General features: G+C 35.7%; 1 protein-coding gene across 8 annotated transcripts in view; it reads right to left on the minus strand.

Moving 5' to 3' along the window:
- MBD5 (methyl-CpG binding domain protein 5) overlaps nt 1-27,001 on the minus strand; it is a 433,945-nt gene that overhangs the window by 51,279 nt on the left and 355,665 nt on the right. For 6 of the 8 annotated variants that reach the window (XM_081814476.1, XM_081814482.1, XM_081814481.1 and 3 more), the window contains 2 exons: nt 20,200-20,373; nt 8,621-9,294 (listed from right to left, as the gene is read on the minus strand). In XM_081814476.1, the coding sequence (XP_081670602.1) occupies nt 8,621-8,733 (113 nt within the window). In that variant the 5' untranslated portion in view covers nt 8,734-9,294; nt 20,200-20,373. The remainder of the gene's footprint in view (nt 1-8,620; nt 9,295-20,199; nt 20,374-27,001) is intronic. The other 2 variants (XM_081814474.1, XM_081814477.1) reach the window with 2 other exon arrangements.

Here is a 27,001-nt window from a genome sequence, read left to right on the forward strand (position 1 = left end):
TGTAAAAATAGTTTAAAAAAACATCAGGAAATAATTCCGACTGTACATATTAAATGAAAAAAGGCATAATTCATAGTCTTACTGTCCTTCACAAGATGACATTTTCCTACTAAGGAAAAACATTTGCTTTGTCAATATTATGTTATCTACTAAATTATAGCCTTTAACACTATCGCTCTTTCTTTTAACCAAACTATTTCTCAGAAAAATAGAGATTTTCATAGAAAATTAAATAAAAGTATTTTGAAAACCAAGAGTGGACTAAGGGGATGAGAAAAATGTTATTCTTAAAAAAGTACAGAAGCAGGCAGGAAAGGACCAAGAAAACTACATGAAAGTAGTTATTATTTTAAACTAGAAGATCTACCTTTAAAGCTGTTTGAGGAAAGACTGAAATTTAGGAACATGTTGGAAGTCAAACCAGAAAGTCACTAAGTCTATAAAAGTTGGAGCTAACACGTTCTTGCCTTTAGTCTTGGAGTCTAGAACCAAATTGCCCCAGTGTAAAAGCAGATTTCTCTTTTTTTCCCAATCCATGTGTTTCTTTGAAGATAAACAAGTGTGGCCCAACTCAAATTGTACTGAAGAACCATACCCTATTGGTAAGGAAAGAGGAGCCATGCAGAACTGACAAAGGATGGGGAACTCCTTAAGAAAATAGGGTTTTACATGGCAGAAAAGTGCCTTGCAGGTCTTCTGGTTGGTAATTGGGGTAGTTCTCTCAATGTTACTACTCTGTGGGTCAAAAAGTCAGTATAATACATGAATACTAATCAAGTTTAAGCTTACAGATTAGGTACTAATTCAGATGACAGGATAAGTCTTTGATTTTTATTTACAATGAGGGTTAGTTTAAAACGGGCTATCTGCACCTTAGGACTTTTACTATTAATATGCTGATTTTACAACTTAAATGCATATTATGCTTTGAAAATTATCATATATTTTTCATTCAAGAATATCTTTTATTTATGACTATTTACTGAAACCTTCACTTTAGCCTTCTGATTAAATTTATCCAGAAACTATACTCTCCATTTTGTATACAAAGCATGACTCTACTGGGGGCAGACTGCCTGTACAAAAACAGAGGTAATAGTTTTAGATCTATAAATAAACCAGCTTTAAAATGCAATTCATATTTATGGACAATCATATAAGTGACTTATGAATGTAGAAAGTCTCAATTAAAATCCTCAACATTGTTGACTCATTCTTTTGTTTAGACTAACAATTTTTTACAGATGATATGCAAAAAATAATTCCCATGTTACAGACTGAGTTCCACCCCAGTGGTAGGGGCAACCAGATGATTTTGAAGGTCTGGTAATTTTTATAAAACAAGATTACCAATCAGTTGTCATATGAAGAATTCATGAATTTTGTGAAAAGAAACTGCCTAGCATTTTATAGTTAAAGAAAGCATATGGACTGAATCCTAGAGGAATTTAATTGTAAAATGAAACCTGAAGACAAGAATTCCTAAATTCTATTAGAGTACTCTACTCTAGATACTTTAAAAACATTTCCTCTCAATCAGTCAGTTGAGTTCTTCCCTTCAGTTGTAGCTCTTTAATTAACTTCTGGGAGTAATAATTAATATAAAAAATAGTTACAAGTCTTATGGCACAGATAAAGCTCAAAAGATTGGAAGCAGGTGGGAAATTTAATGTGCAGCCTCAATGCCACCCCCAGGCAGGAGCAGCTGGAGACTAACCTAAAAATTACAAGTAAACTGCACATTGAGAAGGGAGCTACAGAAGGAGGGCTAGCCTCCTATATATGTTTAAGTAGTAATTTTACCAGTTATATATACAAACAAATAAAAACCATGCTGACTTAGTTTATTTGATGGTGCTTAATCTTATCTAGCAAAGTTTGTTTCCAAAATAATTCTTAGTGTATAGATCTGGATTTGGAGAACTCACAGTAACAGATAATGAAGTCTGCTTACACTTGGAAAATCATAAATGAACAAGATGAATGACAGATTCTTAGACTTAACTTGGTTTAACTTAGTTCTCAGCAATCTGAAAAGCTGATATATCTTTTATAGGGATGGAGATGAAGTAAAAAAATTAAATTATTAAGATTTTAGACTCATTTGCTCTAAGTTGATAATATATTTGCTCCTTACAGGCTAGACTAACCGTAAATATAAACAGTAACACTGATATCTTGCTATATTATACTTAGAGCAAAGTATTTTTTAGCAGTTTTTAAACAACATTGGCAATAGGAACACTTCAAAAAAGTTATGTGTCCTTGTCCATCTTATCTACTGTGAGATGAGCTCCATATTCCCTGCTTTCTTTTCTCTTCACTCCAATTAATATAGAGCACATCTTTACTATTACAGAAATAAAATACTTATGTGCAAAACAATTTCAATAGGTAATTAAGTTTCCCTCAAGAAACAACTTACACAAAGCAAACAGATCTGAGATAAAATCTGAACTGACTTTTGAGTTGTTAAGGTATGAAATCATTTGTATTTATACAATAGAAAAGATCTCATTTATATAAATACATCCTTGTACAAATAGAGAATTCCACTGAAGTGGGATACAAATAACCACACTGAAAGAAATAGCATTAATGTAATGTAATGTAACCATATTAATGATGCAATGTTATATCTTTTAAAATGTAATGATGTAATGTAATGTAATGATGCAATGTTATATCTTTTAAAAAGTCCTAAGTCTGTTTCTGATAGTATTTTTATTACATCACAAAGAAAGATTTATGTTATCATAACCTTTCATATACTCCCTGATAAGCTACAAAATAAGTAACTTAGGTGGCATTTGTTTAATAAGAAGACTAAAACTTGGTTAAGCATTCAAGATGAATAGTGTAGGAAAATCCTGAGCTCAACTCCTCCCATGGACATAATAAATCTACAACTACATATGGAATATTGCCCCTTAAAGACCTAAAACTAGATGAACAGAGAGCCTCCACAACAAGGGGCAGCACTGAGATGGGTGGAAGAGGCAGAGATACAGTCTCAATAAGGAAAAAACCACACCCGATGCATGAAGTTCCACAGTCAGGAAGGATCTCAAAGGTATGGAACTCTTCCCTAAAAAACAAGTGATTTAAGCTCCACATCAGGCAATCCAACCCTTAGATCTTGCACAGGAGGGACAAGCCCCCAAAATAGCTGGCTTTGAAAACCAACAGAGAATATGTCCAGAAAAACTACATATTTATAGGAAAAAAAAAAAAACTGCTCTAAAGGGCTCATGCATAGACTCGAAACTAGAGCAAAAACACTAGATTGAAAAGTGCATAGGCCACAGTGAAGAATACTTGGAGTGCCTGCTGGAGAGGCATGAGGCGGCAGGGCCTCTTCCCAAGGACTAAGACACTGGCGACAGTCATTTCTGCTACCTCATTCTGCCATGCTGATCCAGGCACTGGCTCCATTTTGGAATCCTCCTACTAGACCACTAACGCCAAGGGTGTGTCTTGCTGAGAGCTCTACACAACCTTGCACCTCCACCAGGCCTTGCAGCCAACAAGACACTAATCTTGCCCACCAGCATGCCTGCAGCAGTTACCCCCGGGCCACAAGCCAACCAGGCCACGGGTCAGCCCTGCCCAGCAGTACAACCACAGCAATTGTGGCCCCACCACATTAGGAGGGTACACAATGCCCATACAAGGGATACCCCTGTAGCAGCTGACTCCAGTGGTTAGGGAGGATTGCACTTTTGGCCCCATAGGACATCTTATATAGGCCACTCCTTCAAGACCGGAGTGGTAGCTGAACTGCCTAATACATAGAAACAAACACAGAGAGGTAGGCAAAATGAGGAGACAGAGGACTATGTTCAAAAGAACAAGATAAAACCTCAAAAAAAAAAAAAAGAACTAAACAAACAGAGATAAACAATCTATCTGTTAAAGAGATCAGTTATGGTCATAAACATGCTTACTGAACTTGTGAGAACAATGGCTGAACAACACATTTAGAACTTCAACAAAGAGATAGAAAATAAAAGAAACTACCAATCAGAGCTGAAGAATACCATAACAGAAGTGAAAAATACACTAGAGGGAATAAACAGCAGAGTAGATGATACAGAAAAATGGATCAGCAATCTGGAAGACAGGGTAATGGAAATAGCCTAAATTGAATGAGAAAAGATAAAAAATAATTTAAACAAATGAGGACAGTTTAAGAAACCCCTGAAACAACATCAAGCATACTAACATCCACATTATATTTAGGGGTCACATAAGTAGAAGAAAGAAAGTGTTGGAAACTTATTTGAAAAAATAATAGCTGAAAATGTCCCTGACCTGGGGAAGAAAAGAGACATCCGGGTTCAGGAAGCACAGAGAGTCCCAAACAAGATGAACCTACAGATCTACACCAAGACACATTACAATTAAATGTCAAAAATTAAAGATAAAGAGAGAATACTTAAAAAAAAAAAAAAAAAGAAAAAAGAAAAAAATTAGTTACTTATTAGGGAATGCCCATAAGACTATCAGCTGATTTTTCAGCAGAAACTTTGTCAGCCAGAAGAGAGTGGCATGATAAATTCAAAGTGATGAAAAGAAAAAGCTTACAACCAAGGATACTTTACCAGGCAAAGTTATCAATCAGAATTGAAGGAGCGATAAATAGTTTCCCAGACAAGCAAAAGCTAAAGGAGTTCATCATAACTAAATTGGCTTTATAAGAAATATTAAAGGGACTACTTTAAGTTGAAAAGAAAAGGCCATGACTAGAAATAAGAAAATATATGAAAGAAAAAAAAATCTCACTGGTAAAGGCAAATATACAGGAAAGGTAGTGATCAACCACTTATAATGCTAGTATGAAGGTTAAAAGACAAAAGTAGTAAAATCAATGATATCTGCAATAACTAAAAGATACACAAAATAAAAAGATGTAAAACATAACATCAAAAACATAAAATGTGGGTAGAGGGAAAGCAAAAATGTAGTGCTTTTAGAATGCTTTCAAACTTAGGCAACCACCAACTTAAAATAGATTGCTATATGTATAAGTTGTTATATATGAACCTCATGGTAACCAAAAACTAAAAACTAAAATAGATACACAAAAAATAAAGGGAAAGGAATCCAAACATAAAACTAAAGAACATCATAAAATCACAAAGGAAGAGAGCAAGAGAAGAAAGGAACAGAGAAGAACTACAAAAACAACCAGAAAACAACAAAATGGCAATAAGTACACACTTATCAATAATTACTTTAAGTATAAATGGACTAAATGTTCCAATCAAAAGACACAGAGTGGCTGAATGGATTAAAAAAACAAAAACAAAAACAGAAACAAGACCCATATGTATGCTGCCTATAAGAGACTTACTTCAGATCTAAGGACACACACACAGACTGAAATTAAGGAAATGAAAAAAGATACTCTATGCAAACGGAAACAAAATCAAAGCTGGGGTAGAAATACTTATATCAGAAATAGACTTTATAACGAAGACTGTAACAAGAAATAAAAAAAAGAAATCACAAAATGATAAAGGGATCAATTCAACAAGAAGATATAACATTTGCAAATATTTATGTACCCAACATAGTAGCACCCAAATATATAAAGCAAACATTAAGAGACACAAAGGGAGAAACTGACAGCAATACTATAATATTAGGGGGTTTTAACACCCCACTTACATCAATGGATAGATCATCCAGACAGAACATCAATAAGGAATATTGGCCTTAAATGACCCACTAGACCAGATGGACTTATTAGATATGTATAGAACATTCCATCTCAAGTGCAAATGGAGCATGATGTCAGGGTGCAGAATAAGTAAATTTAAGAGATTGAAATCATATAAACCATCTTTTCCAACCACAACAGTATAAAATAAATGTAAAATCAATTACAAGATGACAAATTGAAAAAACACAAACACATGGAGACTAAACATCATGCTACTGAACAACTATTGGTCAATGAAGAAATCAAAGAAGAAATAAAAAAATATTTTGAGACAAATAAACACAACATTCTAAAATCTATGGGATGCAGCAAAAGCAGTGTTAGGAGGGACGTTTATAGTGACACAGGCCTGCTTCAAGAAACAAGAAAATCTCAAATAAATAATTTAATCCTACACCTAAAGGAACTAGGAAAAGAACAAATAAAACCCAAAGTTAGTAGAAAAAGGAAATAAACATTAGAATGGAAATAAATGAAATAGAGACTAAAAATAAAAAAAAATAGAAAAGATCGATGAAACTAAGAGCTGCTTCTTTGAAAAGATAAACAAAATTGAAGACATTTAGCTAGACTCATCAAGAAAAAAAAGAGAGGACCCAAATGAACAAAATAACAAATGAAAAAGGAGAAAAGACTCTGAATAGCCAAGTCAATCTTGAGAAAGAACAAAGCTGGAGTTAATCACAATCCCCATTTCAAACTATACTACAAAGCTATTGTAATCAAAACAATATGGTACTAGCATAAAAACAGATACACAGGTCAGTGGAACAGAATAGAGAGCCCAGAATAAACCTATGGTTATATGGTCAATTAATCTACAACAAAGGAGGCAAGAGCCTACAATGGGGGAAAAGACAATCTCTTTAATAAGTGTTGCTAGGAAAACTGGACAGCTACATGCAAAACAGTGAAACTGGACCACTTTCTTGCACCACACAGAAAAAATAAGTTCAAAATTGAAGACTTGAATGTAAGATCTGAAACCATAAAACTCTTAAAAGAAAACATAAGCAGTAAGCTCTTCAACATCAGTCTTAGCAATATTTTTTTGGATCTGCCATATCAGGCAAGGACAGCAAAAATAAAAATAAACAAAGGGACTATATCAAACTAAAAAGCTTTTTACACACTGAAATAAATCATCAACAAACAAAAAGACAAATATCCAATAAGGGGTTAACATCCAAAATATATAAAGAACTCATACAACTTAATATCAAAAAAACCAAACAATCAGATTTAAAAAATGTACAGATGACCTGAATGGACATTTTTCCAAAGAAGACATAGAGATGGCCAACAGGCACATGAAAAAATGCTCAACATCACTATCTATCAGGGAAATGCAAATCTAAGCCACAACGAGATATCTCCTCACAGGTGTCAAAGTGGCTGTCATTAAAAAGATAAGAAATAACGAGCAGGATGTAGAGAAAAAGGAACCCTCTGCACTGCTGGTATGAATGTAAATTGGAGCAGCAAGTTTGGAAAACAGTATGGAGCTTCCTCAAAAAATTAAAAATAGAAATACCATATGATCCAGTAATTCCACTTCTAGGTATTTAACCAAAGACAATGAAAACACTCATTCAAAAAGACATTTGCACTTCTATGTTCATCACAGCATTATTTGCAATAGCCAAGATATGGAAGCCCCCTAGATGTTCATAGATAGATGAATACACAAAGGAGATATGGTACACACACAGAGACGCATACACAAACAAACACACTGGAATATTACTCAGTGATTAAAAAGTATGAGATCTGGCCATGTGTGACAACATGGATGAATGGAGTGGGTAGTACGCTAAGCAAAATACGTCAGACAGAGAAAGACAAATACTATATAACTTCATTTATATGTGGAACCTAAAGAACAAAACAAATGAATACACAAACAAAATAGAAACAGACCATAGATATAGAAAACAAACTGGTGGCTGATAGAGGGGAGACGGGTGGAGGGATGGACAAAATTCATGAAGGGGATAAGAGGTACAGTCTTCCAATTATAAAATAAGTAAGACACAGGGATGTAATGGACAGCATAGGGAATAGTCAGTCATTACTGAATAATTTGTATGATGATAGATGGTAACGAGACTTATTGAGATGACCATTTCATAATGTATACAAATACTGAATCGCTATGTTGTACTAATAAAACTAATACAATATTATAGGTCAGTTAAAAAAAACCCTGAAACTTCTTGTCAATAGTTGAGTTATTCCATTCAACTTGTACACAAGATACATGTTACCAAAATTAAAAAGAGCAGACATTTGCATTTTATTTGTATGATTTTTACTTGTGAGAGGAACAGCCATCTCCATCATGACTTTTTCTTTTTTACTATTATATGCAATGGAATAGATTAAAAACTGCACAGAAAAAAAATAGGGAAATTATTTTTAATTAATATCAGGAATTAAGAAGACTCATAACTGAAACTGCTTATAGATAAAAACACTCAACCTTACATCAGAAAAACCATATGAAGCACTAGAAGGACAGGATAATATTGTCAAGAGATATCAGGTCTCTTTCCAGTATTTTACATTCTCCTGTGAATGTGGTAATGATGCTTATATGTTTCTTTTAGAAATCTTCATATTTTTCTTTATCCTTGTTACAGAGATAAGCGGAATGACATCTTATATAAACACAAGTAATGCATAAAAAATCTCTCTTGTAACCTAAGGCAATTTACATTGCAAAACAGTACAGAATGAAACACTCGAATATTTCTAGCACGAAGGTCATTTACTCAAATTTATGTGAAATGCTGTCAGTGATGGTATGTTGCTCCCTCAAAGGAAGAGACTCTACCTCCTTAATTACGGGATTGCACACGTGGAGGTGACAAAGGTAATAAGGTGGCTCACCTGACATAAAGCACTCCATTTTGATCCACACGACGCTGCCAACCCACAGGAACTTGTATAGCTGGAAGACCTCCATCTTTGTCCCCTCCGTCACAGTCCTTGCCTCCATTCATTTTCTGTGTCTGCTTGGGACTCTCCAAAGATATCAGCAATAAGATGATATCCTTATATTACAGGGCATGATGGCCTTCAAAAATGGCCAATGCAGCACAGTTTTTCCCAGACTGTACAAAATGCATTGGGAAGCTTCGGCTCAGTTTGGAACCAAGTCCTTGAAATCTGCCATTGTGGAAAAAATCAGTTTCCCATTATAATCTACATTAAATAAACAGTATTTAATTCCTAAGGATGGTCTACATGGGTAAAAATGAGTGCCTCTGACTAAGGAAAATCATATTCACCAATGCTGGTACCTGCCTGAATTGGGGGAGGGGAGGAGTGTAAAGTTTTTAGTTCAACATTTTGTCTTGAACCTTGATGTCAGACTAAAATAACCTCTATGGTCTAGAGAATGGTCTCATTTTTACAGTGTGAGTCGGTTAATATTTCCAGGTACTACCCGCCTTTAGAGGCCACATTCTTTAAATTTTCTCTTCATCTTCCAATCTGAATCCAAGATGTTGTAGGTTGGTTCATCTGATGTTTTCATGTCTTCAAAATTCCAATAATGTAGCCTGAAACATATATAAATGTGTAAACTTTATATTTAATATTGAAAACTGGGAAGCTGCACACATTTAAAAATAGAATAAACTGCTAAGTGCACCAAACCACTTTGATGTTCTCTGCCATCAAAATCACACGTCAAATTTGTCTTGTTTTCTTCTTCCAACTTGATCCACTTACTCCAGTTAACCAATTTGCTTGCTCTTCACCACGTGTAACTTTCTAATTATTAGAGATAGACATAATCGTGGCATTTCACACACACACACACACACACACACAACCTCCTTCTTACTCACAATAAAAATGCATCTATCACCTCTTATGTTCTGACAACTGGAAAGTTTTATACTAATCCAGTTACATTTTATCAGTCTTTAATTGTATATACCCTTATGATTTACTTTTCTTCTCTAATCATCATATTGGCCTAAAGAAGAAAAGGTGTGGGTGCCTGGGTGGCTCAGTTGGTTAAGCGACTGCCTTCGGCTCAGGTCATGATCCTGGAGTCCCGGGATCGAGTCCCGCATCGGGCTCCCTGCTCGGCGGGGAGTCTGCTTCTCCCTCTGACCCTCCTCCCTCTCATGCTCTCTGTCTCTCATTCTCTCTGTCTCAAATAAATAAATAAAAATCTTTAAAATAAAAAAAAAAAGAAGAAAAGGTGTTTTTTTTTTTAAGAAAAAATTAAAAGAAAATATACAGTACATTTCTAAGTATAAGAGATTTTCCCCCACTGTTCTTGAATATAAGAGTGGGAGTTGCTTTATAGATAAGATTTACAAATTCCTGTCTATTATGGGGTACTCTCTTAATTCCTTTATTAAGTCACAAGGTGCTGCTTGGGGAAAATATACTGGCTTGAGACAACAGCAATCAGTGCTACTGATTGAAAGAGGTCATCTTAATGGAATCGTTAAGTAAAAAAAGATAACAAATAAAATTTTTAAAAGATTTAGTACTTAATCCTAATGGAGAATGTGATGTAACAGTTGCTAGCCTTATTTCTGGTGGTATACAAGCCTTTCTATAATCAATTTAATATGTAGTGTGTAATTACATTGTGGGACTCATGAAACTATACTAAAGGATGAATAAAAAAATCATTCTAGTGTTAAATGAGTGGGACATGTGGCTTGGGATAAAAATGTCCAGTGACAGCATTATCCACAGATTCAAAAATGCTATACTCAAACAACTTAACTAAAGGTGAAGATGATATGCTCTGGAAGACTGTGTTAAAGGACTTAAAATTCATATGAAAATATTAAAATCGTTTCAAAAGTTAAAAAAAGATTTATATTTTACTTGTTTAAAATATGTATGCATAACTTAACTCATTAAACAGTGTAAATAGACACATAACTACTTTATCTACATTCCTAAAAGCCTACAATTTAAGTTAGCCCCAAACATTTTTGGGGCTGTCTTTATTGAGAAAACAGGAGAATGCCTTATATTAAAAGGCATCATGTATTCGGGCATATGCTCTATTTGCAGCCTGGACTCTGAGACAGATAAAGGTCATTTAGCTGAAAGTACAAACCTTGTGCATGGGTGTTGTAAACATCCACAAGCAATGGGAAAAATAGCAAAAATTTATTGGGAAAAATGTGGGGTATAAAGAAAAGTGCCCAGGAGTATCATTCCCAATGCTGCCTCAAGCTGCTAACTTAACATTGTTGGGGCCACTCCATTGTGTCTATGCTTCTCACAGAAATGACCCATTTGTCTCCCATTCACTGCATTTTAACCATGACCCCTGCTGATCATGTATGCGTTTATTCATGTTTTATTTGACAGTCAGCAGCTACTAGGTACAGGGTACTATGCTGTGGCTGGAGTACAAAGAAGGAGGCACCTCTTTATCCATAGCCCAGTGTAATGTTTGGCATTAAAGGGCTGTTCCGTGTGGAAGAATATAAAAAAAAGAGGGAGGAAGGATAAGAAAGGATGGAGAGAGCAAGAAGGGTCAGTCCTGCCCAGTGGAGTTCCCAGTGCTAATGAAAGATGGAAAAGAGACATGAATTTCATACCATCCTGGACTCCCAGTTTTGTCAAATAGTAACAGACCCAGATTATTGAACCTGTTTTTTTTTAAACAGTCCTTTTTCATGCTCATTTTATTACTGTGCTTTTCCCAATAAAATGCCTTCAGTGGCCTGTGATCATTAGATTGGACCAGCTCTCATTCTCCCTACTTTTGAGCTTTCTGACCATTTGATGCCTATTTTCTTTTTTCTTTCTTTTTTCCTTTCCTTTCCTTCCTTCTTTTTTTTTTTTTCTGTTTGTTTGCCTGCTCTTGCATGTGACTCCAACTTCCCTGAGACAGGCTGGCTCGCTCCATTAAGTAATTTGTGGATCTGCCAGATAATAACATTGGATTGATTCCTGCCAAATATGTTTCTCTCATATTTCAGTAATGAAAAATACAAATATCTGATGGCTGGGTTTTGCTTAGACCAGCAGTTCTCAAAGCATGGTCCTGGGACAAACATCATTATTGTCAATAATGCCCAGGAACTTGTCAGAAATACAAATGCACAGGCCTGGCCCCAGACTTAATGAATTAGAAACTCTAGGGGTCACTCTGTTCTTTAAGAAACCCTCCAGGTGATTCTGATGCATGCTCAAGTTTGAGACCCACTGGCTTAGACTATTGCCCCTGCCTCCTTCCCAGGACATGGCAGTTTTATATCTCCACACTATGTAGGCAGCCAGCCCTCTACTCCCTTTTGGCCCTGGGAGGGTCATCCTTTTTTTGCTGATACTTCATTCAGCCTTTTAGAAGTAGCTCAATTGCAAGGGCTTTAGGGACTCCTCACAGAGCAAGGTCCAGTAACTACACAGTTCTCATTTATTTATCTGCAAGTGGCCCTGATTTTCTCAACATTCATTTTGTGAATTTGGAAAATTCAGAGATGTTTGAAGGTGAAATTAAAATTGAACTGTAATCTCACTGTTGAATAATAACCACTGCAAACCTGAACATACTTTCTTTCAATCATTGTTTTTAGAAAATTTTAAAAGCACACTTTAAAAAAGAATTTATAATAACAAACAATAAACCACCACTCCAAATTCACAATGTAAGCATTTTATCAGTTTTGCTTATTTTTAAAAATAAAGCACTATTGGGGCGCCTGGGTGGCTCAGATGGTTGGGCGTCTGCCTTCGGCTCAGGTCATGATCTCAGGGTCCTGGGATCGAGTCCCGCATCGGGCTTCCTGCTCCTTGGGAGCCTGCTTCTCCCTCTGCCTCTCTCTCTCTCTCTCTGTCTCTCATGAATAAACAAATAAAATCTTAAAAAAAAAAATAAAGCACTATTACAGATAGAGTTAAATACTACCTCCCTCCTCTACCCCATCTTCCTTTAGTCCTATTTCCTTCTCTTCACCTTAAAGGCAACCACCATTATGAATCTGGTCTTCATTCTTCCAGGCTATGCATTTATAGGTATATTCCCTATGTGTATACGTAAACAATATCTGGTATTGCTATATGCATTTTAAAATTTTTATATAAACACTATTACACATATATATCATTCTGCAACTTGCTTTTTAAAATCCAACACTGTTTGAGAGCTATCTCAGTTGAGAGACATAGATCTATCTCTGTTGCAGATATATAGATCAAATTTGTTAATTTTTAACATCTGAATGGTATTGTATCATATGATTATAGAACTACTCATCTATTGGTATATTTATCATATTAATGTGAGGTTGTGGGGTCTGCACATTCTCAAATTTTCAGATACTGCCAAATTGCTCTCCAAAGTTGCACTGATTCCAAGTTTTTTCCATGTTATAAACGCATCTTTTTCCTTTTAATACTGAATCATTACCACTTTATTTTCATCCTGAGCATTTTACTATGGCATTAAATATTTTTTCCAAAATATGACTTTTAATTGCTGGATAGAATTTTTGGGGATATATCTATATATCTATAATTTATTTACTTCCCTTTTGTGAACATAGATTTTCTCCTGAATTTTTGCAACTACGAATAAATCTGAGATAAATATATCTATCTGTACATAAGTCAATAGCCATTTTGCTAATTTACTGAGAATTATTTGCTAAAACAGTTGCATAATTTTAAGACCCTTGACAAATTTTTTAAAGTGACAAAAGGGTAGTTTTGGGAAAGCACTTCAGGCCATAGTTCTCAAACTTTTGAAACCCATGTATGTCCTCTTCTGCTAAATATGAAAATCTTCTCTTTGCCTCTAAGATTCTGATAATTTTATCACTTACATGGACCCATCATTCAAGATTTAGTCAAGCTTTATTTTTATAGTTGATATTATAAAAACAATAGTTTCTCCTCTTTTCTTAATTTAACATAGAAAACTACATATCCACAACATTTTTCCTTCATCTCCCCTGGAAATTCCATTATGACCTTGTTTATATGGCTTGGTTTAAGCCTAATAGACACAGGTTAAAACAGAAAAGATATTGTGATATGAAAGGTACCTCCATCTCACTAACACTCAGATCAAGGATCGATCTTACACTTAGGACAGGATTTAAATTTATTTCACAAACAATTCTGGCAGCAACAATAATATAACTCAAAAAGTGGTGTGTGTGTGTGTGTGTGCACGTTCTGAGGAGATTTACCACAATTTTACCAACATTTTTATTTTCCTACTTCCTTTCAATATGTAAATTAGTCTGAGAATTGGCTTTTGGTGAATTGAATTTAGTGGCCTGATTTACTTCTTTGCATTGGCTTCTTCTGACCGTTCGGAATTCAAATTAGATGTCACGTCCTGGAAGAGACTACACTATATACCATAGGTAATCTCTCAGACTTTAAGTCACTGATAACTCTTGTCATCCATTTGTTTGTCATCATTTATTTGTTTGTTTATTGGCTATCTCTTCCCAGCGAAATGTAAACTCCCTCACAGCAGGGACGTGTCTCTCTAGGTCCTTCCTATCTATATTCCTAGTTCCTGGTAGTACCTGGCCTGCAGTAGGTGCTTAAGTGCTTCCTGAAGACTATGCATATTCTAATTAGTCAACATAGTTTTATATTCTGATTTTTGCCATGTAGGCTTAGTAAGATTTTTTAGCAATACATGCATCTAAAATGAAAGAGATTTTTAAAAGAGGCTAGTAGAAGCCAATGAGTATTAATGTTGACAAAATATACAAAAGATTTTTCGCTCTAGATCTGTCCCTGATGATCTCATAATCTCCAAGTGATAATTTCTGTGTAGAAAGTATGATAGGGCTTTTAAGAAAATTAACAAACTGACTTTATGCTTTATTTGTAAAGTGCATCAGTTTTATTTATGAAGTAGTTTATATACACATTTTAATTGGATTAATGAAGAAACCATTAAATGAATCCAACAATATAACAATTAAACTTTTATTTCAATAGGATGCTAATTAATGCAACAGACCTTTTTTCTTCATCTGCTTTACTGACATTCTTGTCAACCTACAAATACACTCTCTACTTAATACAGTATTAAATGTATACCTTGAAATTTTTCTCAAGACATCATGAAGACTATCAGATTATGACATCATGAAAACTAATAAGTAGCTCTTCTTCATAAATCTTTCCGAATAACATCAAACATTATAAATCTTCTGAATTATATCACACAAACTTGACTAATGGTAAAAATAATAAATTGATTTTTCAGTCATGTGATATCATGAGTAAATTCTATTAAAATGTTTAAAATGACATCACACATTGCTCTTGTGCCCAGTGGAGTTCCTTGGATGTGTAGTAGGATAGAATGAATACCAGATGAACTGCTGATTTATCAAGGTAAGACTATGTAAATCAGGTAAAATACCAATGTTTCATATATTATATAATTCTAAGCCATCATTTATACTTTTTATGCTATGATTATCATCTTAGCCCTTGAAATATTTAAAGTTAAATAAGAAGTCTGTTCCATTCCAACATTTGCAAGTGAATGCCTCATGTTCTCCAACTGAGAACAAGTCTCACATAAAACCTACCTCTATACTTAAATTCCAAAATAATACGTATATACCACAATAGGTATGATTGGATTAAAAAATAACATCAGCATTAGCATTTTGGAAAGTAATGTCTGAGTGGCTACAACATTATTATCATTTGACTGGGTAATAAATGGATATACTCATAATCTTTCCATCATTATTAGTTAAATTGTGCTTGTTAGAGCAGCCCTAAATCACGTTTCTCCTTTCCAATTATCTTTCACCCTCATATCAATTATTCAAACAGCTCCTTCACAGCACTTAGCCAGCCCTCCCATCCAACCTTCCCATCTGTTTCACCTTTCACCTATTTATTCAAGCTATATGCATTTTTATTTATGAGCACACTTATCTTGCAGTTACATATTTTTATCATTTTTAAAAAACTTCCCTATAGATTATCCCTATATTCATTCTGGTTATTATTGTCATTTGGTTATCTTCACTGTACAGCCACTTCTTCTAAAACATACTTCTTAGATGCACCCGATGTAAGGCTCTATCAGGCTCTACTATCCTTCAGGCTCTACTTAGCCCAAACTACCTCAGCACATTTACATTTGTTTTATACAGTTGTGTCAGGGTACCATGAGCACATCTTTCCTGACCTGATGACTGAAGCTCTCTAGTTCCAAACGTCTTTGCACTTTTAGTGCAGAAAGGTATAAATGTTCACAACCTATACATGAGGGATCATATTTATGTAGGAAGGTTACATTTTTTCACAAACTCAGTACGGGGTTAGGTTCCTCAGAATGAGGCCAGTTCTTAAAGTCAAGGTAACAGGCATCTTGGCCTATGCCCATCTATGGTTAGGGGAATTATTTATATCCATTTCTAGCTACCAATGTTAAGCAACTTATACATTCTAGCCTTCAGAGAGCTAAATGTTGAGTATAGTAGACTGCAATTGGCCTGAAATACTTTGTAGCTCCTTTTATCAGGAGGTAGTATTTATTACTCCACACTTTGAATCTGGGCTGGCCTTGCGATTTGCTTTGACCAATGGAATGTGATGGAGGTACTACTGTTCAAGTGCTGAGTTTAAACCTTGAGAGGCCTTGCATCTTCCACTTGCTTCTTGGAATGCCATTGTCACAAGAACAACCTGAGCTAGCCCGCTTAAGAATGAGAATCCAGGTGGAGACCGACAAGTCCAGCTATTCTAGCCAGTCCAGCTAAGGGCTTAGACATGTGAGTACAGTCAACACCATGTGGAACAGGGATGAGCTGGCCCAGCTGAACCTAACCTAGACTGCCAACCCACAAAATCATGACTATTTTTTCAAACAGCCCAAAATTATACAGAAAACAACTGGAAGGTCTAAAAACAGTGTTTTATGTAAATTAATTACCGTATTGAGAAGCTATGTAGGTCTACCCTTTATTAGCTTGTGACCTGGGGCAAGTTTTAAAATTTCTTTCCTTTATAAAACAGATTATAGCCCTATAGAATTGTTCTGTGGATACAAGTTAAAAGTCTTAAACCAATGGCCAGCACACAGTAAGTATCCAAGTTGTTATTATTTATGCATGCTATTAAAATCATGTTATGGAAAATTTTATAGCACTGGAAAAGATCTGTGATATTGTCAGGTGAAAAAACATACTACAAAGTTGCATGTATAATTATAAATCTTCATTTACAAAAATGCTGTTATATATGTAGATGGGGAATAGAGCAGCACTACCCTCTCAGTGGTTGTCTCTGGCTAGCAGGAATATGAATGATTTTTATTTTCTTCATTGTTTTTCTGTATTTTCAAAATTTTCCATAGTAAAAATGTATTGGCTTTTCAATCAGGAAAAATATTATTTCCAAAAAATGAAATATTATATCCATAGATCAGCCAATTAATGTTTTCCTAATCTTTAAAAGCATTAAGGAAACTTTTTATTGGAAATAGTCACAAGCTTTGTGCCTAGTATTATGCTATTATTTCTCCTTCTGTTTTAGCCAATTAGAGAAAAAGATATAAAATGCTACATTAACCTGGATGTTCTAAATACTAGAAAAAAAATTAAGGTTATCCCTTTGATTGGTTCTAAAATGCTTCAGAGTGTCACTCTTAATTTTCTGCTTGGAATACATCTCCCATCCCCACATTCTTGTTCTTCATTAAACCAACTTCTGTTTATCTCGGTTTAAATGTCACTTCCTCAGAGAAGCCTTCCCTGGTTTCCCCAATCATTATTTGGTTTTCCAAGTCTAAACTGGGTACCCCTTGTAATTCCTCCTTATAATACCCAGTAATTCACACATATTACTATACATAACTGAGCTTTCTTTTCACCCTTGTCATTCTACATAACTGCAAAGAAAGAGCAATTGAGAGAGTTAATTTCAAGTTAAGGCTTCCCTTTGTGCCTTTAAAAATATTTAAGGAGGGGCACCTGGGTGGCTCAGTTAAATGACTGACTCTTGATTTTGGCTCAGGTAATGATCTCAGTGTTGTGAGATCGAGCCCTGCATTGGGCGTGGAGCCTGCTTAAGATTCTCTCTCTCCCTTTCCCTCTGCTCCCATGCTTATGCAGTCTCTCTCTCTCTAAAAAAATTAAAAAAAAAAAAGTAAATAAATAAAATAATTAAAATAAAAATATTTAAGGAAGTGGAAAGTGAGGGTCGGTGTACATATGTAGAAAATGCTTACTATGCATTATTTATTTGAGAGAGAGAGAGAGAGTGCGCACAAGCAGGGGGAGGGGCTGATGGAGAGGAGAGGCAGAGAATCTCAAGCAGACTGGTGCTTAGTGCAGAGCCCAAGGCAGGGCTCATCTCATGAACCTGAGATCATGACCTGAGCCAAAACCAAGAGTTAGAGGCTTAACTGGCTGAGCCAACCAGGTGCTCTCATTTTACTTTCTTAAAAGCTAAAAAGTATACAGTCACTAGCTCCCAAATATGTATTCTGTAAAAAAAAAAAAAAATTAGAGAACTGTTTTAAGTATAATAGTAAGTTATACCAGCACATCTATAAGCTAATTGATAAACTCACTATACTGCTGAGGGAAATATTATTTATGATTTCTTTCTGTATATTAGCCACCAGCAGAGTTTGCTATTTTTGTTTTTCTATAGTATAGTGAAGTTTCTCCTAGAGAATATTTATAAAAAATACTTGTCTGCATTTACATAATATATTTTAGAGTAAACTGAGCACGTTTAAGGAGTAACTTTCACATTTTATCTGTACATTAATGTATTGTGGCTACTCCAGGAACAGCTCAATATATACAGGTCAAATATTGCTGAGAAATGATGTATATCAATATTGTTTTTTTCCCAAAACTGTACTAATAATGAGACAATTATGAAAACACCAATTTGAAGAGATATATGCACCTCTATGTTCTTTGCAGCATTATTTAAATAGCCAAGATATGGAAGCAAGCTAAGTGTCCATTAATGGATGAATGAATAAAGAAGATGTGGTATATATATATATACATATATATATACACACACACACACACACACACACACACACACACACACAGAATGGAATATACTCAGCCATAAAGAAGAATGAAACCTTGCCACTTGTGACAACATGAATGGACCTAGAGGGTATTATGCTAAGTGAAGTAAGTCAGAAAAAGACAAATACTATAGGATTTCACTTACTTATGGAATCTAAAAAAACATGAACAAAAACAAAACAGAAACAAACTCATAGATACAGGAAATAAACCTTTGGTTACCAGAAGGGGGAGGGATTGGAGGGTAGGCAAAATACATGAAGGAGATTAAGAGATGAAATCTTCCAGTTATAAAATAAACAAGTCATGAGGATGTAATGTACAGCATAGGGAATATAGTCAATAATATTGTAATAACTTTGTATAGTGACAGATGGTAACTAGATTTATCACAGGGATCATTTTGTAAGTTATGAAAACATTTAATCACTATGATGTACACCTGAAATTAATAGGATGTTGTATATCAGTTATACTTCAATTTAAAATTAAAGAAATCAGTGTTGGGAAAAAAAAAGAATGAGACAATTACGAATTGTGCCCATTTGGGGTAGTATAACATATTTAAACAACTAATATTTATATGCTCTTTTACTTTCAAGTGTTTAGCACTCCTCAATTCATCTGGCAATGGATACCCAGTTACTACTTGGAATAATCAGTTCTGTAGAGAGGTAATAGTGCCCCCTAATAACCTTGAAAATCAGTTTACTCAAGGCGGAAATAGGAAGACTCCTCAGCCATTGTAGAAACCCACCCAAAGACACTGTCTCTAAATATTTATCAATATGTAGGAACACTCAGGCCCAATCAATGCCTCCAGCAATGTAAGTAAATGTAAAAGAGAACTAATCAGGTCTCTCAAGAAGGAAGAGGAGGAGTATCCTCTCTGTGTGGATTCTAAAAACAGAAGTCCAAAGCATACAATCTCTCAGTCCCATGAAATAAGTGAACTTTCACTGTGTTTATGTAGCTCACAGACCAGGAACAAAATGAATGAGTAGTAATACCTGCAGATGTTTTGTGGTGTCATATGAAAAGTGTCTCAAGGAAACTCCATTTAGCATTGGACTGCCCCCTGGAATGCTGAGGGAGGCAGAGAAAATGGAGCAGCCAAAGAAAACTGAGGCACTAAGTATTCAGGTTGGAGAGGGAGGGAGTTTCAGTACCATAAAACCAGGCACAGAGTATATCTTAGAGAATGTGCTGAAGAAAAGCAAAACCTGTAGAAAATAAAGTCTCTAATTTAACAAATAGTTAGGTAAAGTACAAGACCAAGTTACAAACAAGAGGACTCTGGGCCAAATCCCACCTGTGGCAGTGTTTGGCACGTACACAGTTCGAGAATAATAATAAAAGTGAATTAGTTGACAATATTTAAATTAAAAGATTTCACATGAACATTTGCATTTCCTGCTTTACCTGAGAACCTGGACAATGTGGTAACACTAGGTCAACATGCCCGCCTTGCAACAATTATCTGGAACGGAGCAGTGGCTGCTCCTTCCGAAAGGACTTGGCTCTCCAGTTCAGTGCAGTAGCTTTCTGCTTCATTCCCACCAGCCTGGCCCCTGTAGGCACTTGGGTTTCCAACCTCTGGAATAGAAAGGACCTTGAGATAAGGCTTGAAGGACTCACTGTAGCCCTTGACAAGAAGTACAGCTTACTTTTTTTTTTTTTTTTTTAACGACCACTTAACCTACACTTCATAGTTTCTTTGCAATGGTGGAGAATGAACTCTCGGTGGATCATCATGCATTATTAGTATGTGAAGGAGTGCTAGTAAAGCATCTAAAACCAAGAGCAAACAGTTAATTTTCTTGATAAAATTGAGAGAACTGAAACCTTGGTGATTTTTGAGTTAGAGGAGGTAGAGGGTACACAGAATTCTCACCCAACTTTAATCTTCTATCGCCTCTTCTTTCTTAGCCCCATCATCAGTAATACCACATTAGCATTATCTCAAGAACTCATCTTGGGATCAAAGAATTATGGAAGCAAATTGTACATTACCATTATTGAGTTATAAAATGCCACCCCTCGACTTTTAACATTGTTTACTTTCAGCAAATAAGAAAAAAAAATTATAAGGACTTTCAGAAGTGTACTTGAGACCTTATCACTCCTTACTCTATTTTCTCCTAGCCATCAAGGAGACATTGACAAGGTTCTTTCTCAGTCAGGGCAAAATAATCCTTGGGACAGTGTAGCTCATTTTGTTCTCTTTCCACAGGTAATGAACAACCTTCCGATTTTTGCTGGATTTCATAGGTGCTTTGATATCATTAAGTTCATAATTTGGGTATCAGGTACAAGTACTTCAGTCAGCGAAAGCAAATAAACAGACAAATGGGTTATGTTTGGCTTATAAGTTAATTTCTTGTAAATACAGGTGATCTGTATCAGAACCTAGAGGCCCATCACCCATGAGAGCAATGGCAAATAAACTTTTTCTTTATTTTTTTAAAGTAATCTCTATGTCCAACATGGGGCTTGAACTCATGACTCTGAGATCGAGAGTCATATGTCTACTGACTGAGCCAGCCAGGTGCCCTCAACTTTTTCTTTTAATTGGAAGAGTAAGGACCACATCCGGGACCATAATTACTCCACAGGGTGCTCCCCCATCTTTGGGTATTTCCTGATAGCCAGCCTACTTGTTCTTTTTTCTTTTCAGTTTTAGGCCACAGCAGGACAGGGGAATGTTTATAGCACATGGTGTACATATGCTTGAGCATCGCTTTTCCTCAGAAAGCAGCCAGGAGGGACAAAGGAGCAACTAAGGGATATGGAACCAAGATTAAATAACTATGTTCCTATAATCCTGATATATTAAAGGTATTCCAGACATTAGATTAAGTGTTTTAAGTATTTACTGGGCATCAACTACATGTGAAGCACAGTCCAAGGAACTGGACATAAAGAGCATATATGCCTAGGAGGTGGAGGGCAGGGAGTGGGGCAATCAGGGAAACAGGTAATTACAACATTGAATGACACTGGCTACAATAGGGCTAAATATGGAGTGCTAAAGGAGTACAAAGAAAGAGCTAGTTTAGGGGCGCTTGGGTGGCTCAGTCGTTAAACGTCTGCCTTCAGCTCAGGTCATGATCCCAGGGTCCTGGGATCGAGCCCCACATTGGGCTCCTGCTTGGTGGGGAGCCTGCTTCTCCCTCTCCCACTTCCCCTGCTTGTGTTCCCTCTCTCCCTGTCTCTCTCTGTCAAATAAATAAATAAAATCTTAAAAAAAAAAAAGAGCTAGTCTAGTTTTTGGGGATCAGAGAAAGGAGGACACAGGATACATTTAAGGATGCACTGAAGTTAGACAAAGAAAGGTAGTAGGAGACCTGCAACTTCACCTCATCCATGCAAATGATCTTAGTTCCAAAAGATTAATATTAAAGATTTTACATTTCTGTCTGATAATAACAATTCCAATATTATATATATATTTTTTAAGCTGGTAAGCAAGCATAGAGGTCTCATTTTGTCAGACCTTTTAACCTTGAGATGGGATAAGTGATAAAGCATTAATGAACATTTTCCACAGGAAGATCTGGATGCCTGCCTCATGCCTGAAATAGAAAACGGTGACCTGACATCCAGATAAGCAAATACTGTTTTCTAGAAGAAATACTATCGAAGGACAATGATTCACTTCAATAAGAAAATATTATTAGATGTGAGTGCATTGGAAGCAGAAGCTAAAAGGAGCAAGATATGGATGAGGGAGTCTTAGCCTATATATAAAGTAGTTCAAAACCATTTGGAAGTATATCCTTCAATAAAAGAAGTTCGTAAGTGATGTAAATAAGATGACTACTCTTCTAAAGCTATTCTAGACAAATGTATGAATAATATTAGCTGACTTCCTACCATCTTCTGGGAACAGCATGGAGCATTTTATACATACATATGTTAACTCGTTTAATCCTTGTCACAACCCTATAAATAAGTACTATTATTTTTTCTTTTTGAGAATTAAGGAAATGGAGGCAAGAGAAATTAAATAACTTTACTTTCTCTTTTCCTCTCTGGTAATTTATATCCCCCTTTCCTATTTTATTGTTTTTCTCCTTAGTGTTTAACTTATTTTACATTTACCCTATTGTTATTTCCTCTACATTTTTAACATTTACCCTCTTGTTATTTCCTCTGACAAGAACATAAGCTCTGTGAGCACATGGCCATATAAGTCATCACAACAGACAAAATTCCCTATAATTTTTTGCTTTAGGTTCAATACTCCTTGAAAGCTGGCTGTCTCGCAACTTTTTTACTTCCCATAGCACAAAGTATAGAACCTCACACATGCTGGAGTCAAAAATAGTTGTTGAGTGAATGATGAGCATAATTGATCAGTAAGCATGTACTGAGTTCTTGTCATGCTCAGCACTGCACACATCACTGTCAGATCGGGAAGTACAAAATACCATTGGTATTCTCAGAGAACTTAACACCTAGGAACAGAAGTAGGTAGAAGCATGAGGAATACCCAGGGTACAAAATAAGAAGGCCTTACATTTCCTTACTTCCATTCTTCAATGTAATGATGTCTGAAAATGCTTATTCACCACTCCTCCCAAGACACCCTAGTAGTTTGCTGCATTAAACTTTCATGGAAATGCCAGGACTGTTCACAACTCCATGCCCATGCACATGTTGTTCCCTGGACATAAGATTTCTTTCTGCATTCTTCTTTTTTTTTAAAGATTTTATTTATTTATTTAACACACACACACACACACATACACACACACATACAGAAAGAGAGAGAGAGAGCACAAGTAGGCAGAGTGGTATGCAGAGGGAGAGGGAGCAGAGCAGGGAGTCCGATACGGGGCTTGATCCTAGAACCCTGGGGGCTTGATCCTAGAACCCTGGGGGCTTGATCCTAAAATCCTGGGGCTTGATCCTAGAACCCTGGGATCTGACCCGAGCCGAAGGCAGACACTCAACCGACTGAGTCACCCAGGCGCCCCTTCCTTCTGCATTCTTTTTTTTTTTTTTTTTTTAAGATTTTTATTTATTTAACAGAGAGAGAGAGAGAGTACAAGTAGGCAGAGCGGCAGACAGAGGGAGAGGGAGAAGCAGGCTCTCCGCCGAGCAGGGAGCCCGATGTGGGGCTTGATCCCAGTACCCTGGGATCATGACCTGAGCCGAAGGCAGCCGCTTAACCAACTGAGCCACCCAGCCGCCCCTTCCTTCTGCATTCTTAAAGCAACCTTGTGCTCTTTAAACTCTAGGGTCAACTACTCCATGAAGAACCCTCTAGCCTCCTGCTCAGAGTTACTTATTCATTCCTTTCTCATTCTATAGTGCTGTTTACATGCTGACGACACTGTTTTATGTACACACATTCCTTGTTTCATATAGCTTTGTTTTTGTGGTTCCCAAACACATTACCAGGTACATGGTATGCAAATAATGTGCTTTGAGTTGAATTATTTGTTTTTCTCACCTTTCAAAATGCTAAAGAACTTTTTTACTCCCCTAAACTATAAACATAAAATAGCAAAGTTCTTGTTTAGTAATATGTTAAAACCACCCAGTGATATATAAAGGTGGCTAATTGCTGGTGTGTATTCAACCAAAATCAAATGGAGGCTGAATAGAATCTACTTTTCTCTTATTCTATTTTCAGTACAATTTCTAAATTCGGGGACTGTCTGCAGTGCCTACAAGAGTGCCTGGCACACAGAGAATAACTTGTTGAGTAAATAAAATGAATGCTTATATACAAACTAAAGGTACTATAGAAACTCAGAGATGAGGTAACAAACGATAGAACAGTGAGCTAACGGTTAGGAAGTGTGGAATCTGAAACTTTCTAGCTGTATATAACTTTGAGTAAGACACTTAACCTGAGCTTTAATTTTTCAATTTGTAAAATTAATGGCTTGGACTAGATCAGTATTTTTCAAATTATTTTAGGTGTAGGTCTCTTTTATCTAATTTATCTAATGAAATCTAATGAAATCTCCATTATATAAAACAGAAAAAAGACTTACTGGTAATAATTCATTGTGTAAGACCAAATTATAATATTACTTATTAAAATCCATCAATAAAAATAAGGCACTATTTTGATTAGTAAAAAGTATGAAGTCAAGAGATACAGGTGACAGTTGCCATTTTAAATCATCTTCAAAAGTGTCATTTTTGTACTTTGTTTTGGCTTTCTAATATTGATACAATTCTGATTACCACAGAAAAGTGATTGCCAAAGGCAACCTTTCTTTTTTTTTAAATAGTGAATTTGGGGGCGCCTAGGTGGCTCAGTCGTTAAGCGTCTGCCTTCGGCTCAGGTCACGATCCCAGGGTCCTGGGATCGAGCCCCACATCGGGCTCCCTGCTCTGCAGGAAGTCTGCTTCTCCCTCTCCCACTCCCCCTGCTTGTGTTCGCTCTCTTGCTCTCTCTGTCAAATAAATAAATAAAATCTTAAAAAAATAAAATAAAATAAAATAGTGAATTTGGCTTTGGCAACATTAAGATCTCTGCAATTAAAATGGTCTAGAAGCTTGAAGGAAGGAAGAGTAAAGAAAATCTTGTTTCCAAGACCGAATGAGTATATCTCATCATTACTCATGTTTCTGGGCATAAATGTGAAATATGGGCAAGAAATACTCAAAACTAAAATTAAGCCAGAAAACGTCCTTAATACAATATTATCATATTAATTTGCCATTGCAAAACTGTTAAGGAGTGATAAGGATACATGGAAGAGAGATGCCCCTATGTCGAGTCTGTATTTATTCAATGAGGCACACACGCTGCAGCAATGCTCTTGCTTATATAATCTAATTTGGACATATCACAATGAACTCAAGTTTTAAAAAGCTCAGCTAAAAGCTTAAAAATAAAAATGCATACTCATAAGAAGTTCAAATATGTATATGAATATTGGTATAAAACTTCAGTCAGCAGTCCATAAAAATATAAACTAATAGCATGGTTTATTTTTGTTTCATGATGTGTTTACAACTTGGTATAACACACTTTGAATGCACATGCTACTTTTATTACAGTGTTAACATATTTTTAAAATTTAAATTTGCATCCAACATTTGGTAAACTTTGAAGAATCTCTTCTGAGCTGGATATTCTTCTGGTCCATCCAATTCTATCATTTCTACCTAAGCTAGAAAAGTGAGAGAGACTTCATAAAGATGACTTCAATTTTTTCAACTCAATCTCATATGTGTTTACTGAGGTAAGACACTCATGGAACAGGAAAAAGCCTGATTAGATTGAAGTGGAGAATTGTGTTAGGAAGTATCATGAATACAGCTTTTAAAAAATATGTCCATTTTCCTTGTATAGGGTGAATCTCTATGTACATAAGCTCAAAAAAGTTTTGGTATCATAAATCCATGACATTCTAACATAAGAATTGCTGGTCTATAGGTATCTATTTTTTTTTCAAGATTTTATTTATTTATTTGACACAGAGAGATACAGCGAGAGAGGGAACACAAGCAGCGGGAGTGGGAGAGAGAGAAGCAGGCCTCCCGCTGAGCAGGGAATCCGACGTGGGGCTTGATCCCAGGACCCTGGGATCATGACTCGAGCCAAAGGCAGACGCTTAACAACTGAATCACCCAGGCGCTCCATGGTCTATAGGTATCTTAACTTATAAATGCAATCTCATTCCTATGTAGTCATTTGCTGACAATGACATCTGTCAGATGGAGATTAACTTGTCAGTAATTTTGCCATTATTTACTTGAGGAACATATTCTGATTTGAACTACAGAGGAAACTCTCTTAACTGACCTCCACTTAAACAAATCAATCAATTAATCAAAACAGCATTTCTATTTGAAAACAGACAAATGTTTACCTCTCTTACCATTTGAGTTGTATATTTTCCAATATTAGTTGTGTTGTTTCCAAAGCTGTCTGAGTTAATAACACTTGCTGGTGTAATTTGGGAATTTAAAAAAATATTTTCTAAACTAATGGAATGTAAGCATAAAAAGAGAATGACTGTTTCTGTGAAAATTAAGTTGAAGGCATAATGTTTAATATCAGCCTCCTAAAAATGAGATCAAATAGGATGAGAGAGTGGAGAATCTTGGGTGGGGGGGGCAACCCTAAAAATCTTGAGTAATTCTGTATTCAGATTACCTTGCAAGTGTCTTTGAATTCTCATTCCTCTCCAAAGTTAAAAAAATAAAAACAAAAGCAAACCACATTGGTATAAAGACACTGCTGTACTCC

This window comes from Leptonychotes weddellii, chromosome 3, assembly GCF_054177405.1.
Source record: "Leptonychotes weddellii isolate Sample4059 chromosome 3, ASM5417740v2, whole genome shotgun sequence".
In the NCBI taxonomy this organism is placed as follows: Eukaryota; Metazoa; Chordata; class Mammalia; order Carnivora; family Phocidae; genus Leptonychotes; species Leptonychotes weddellii.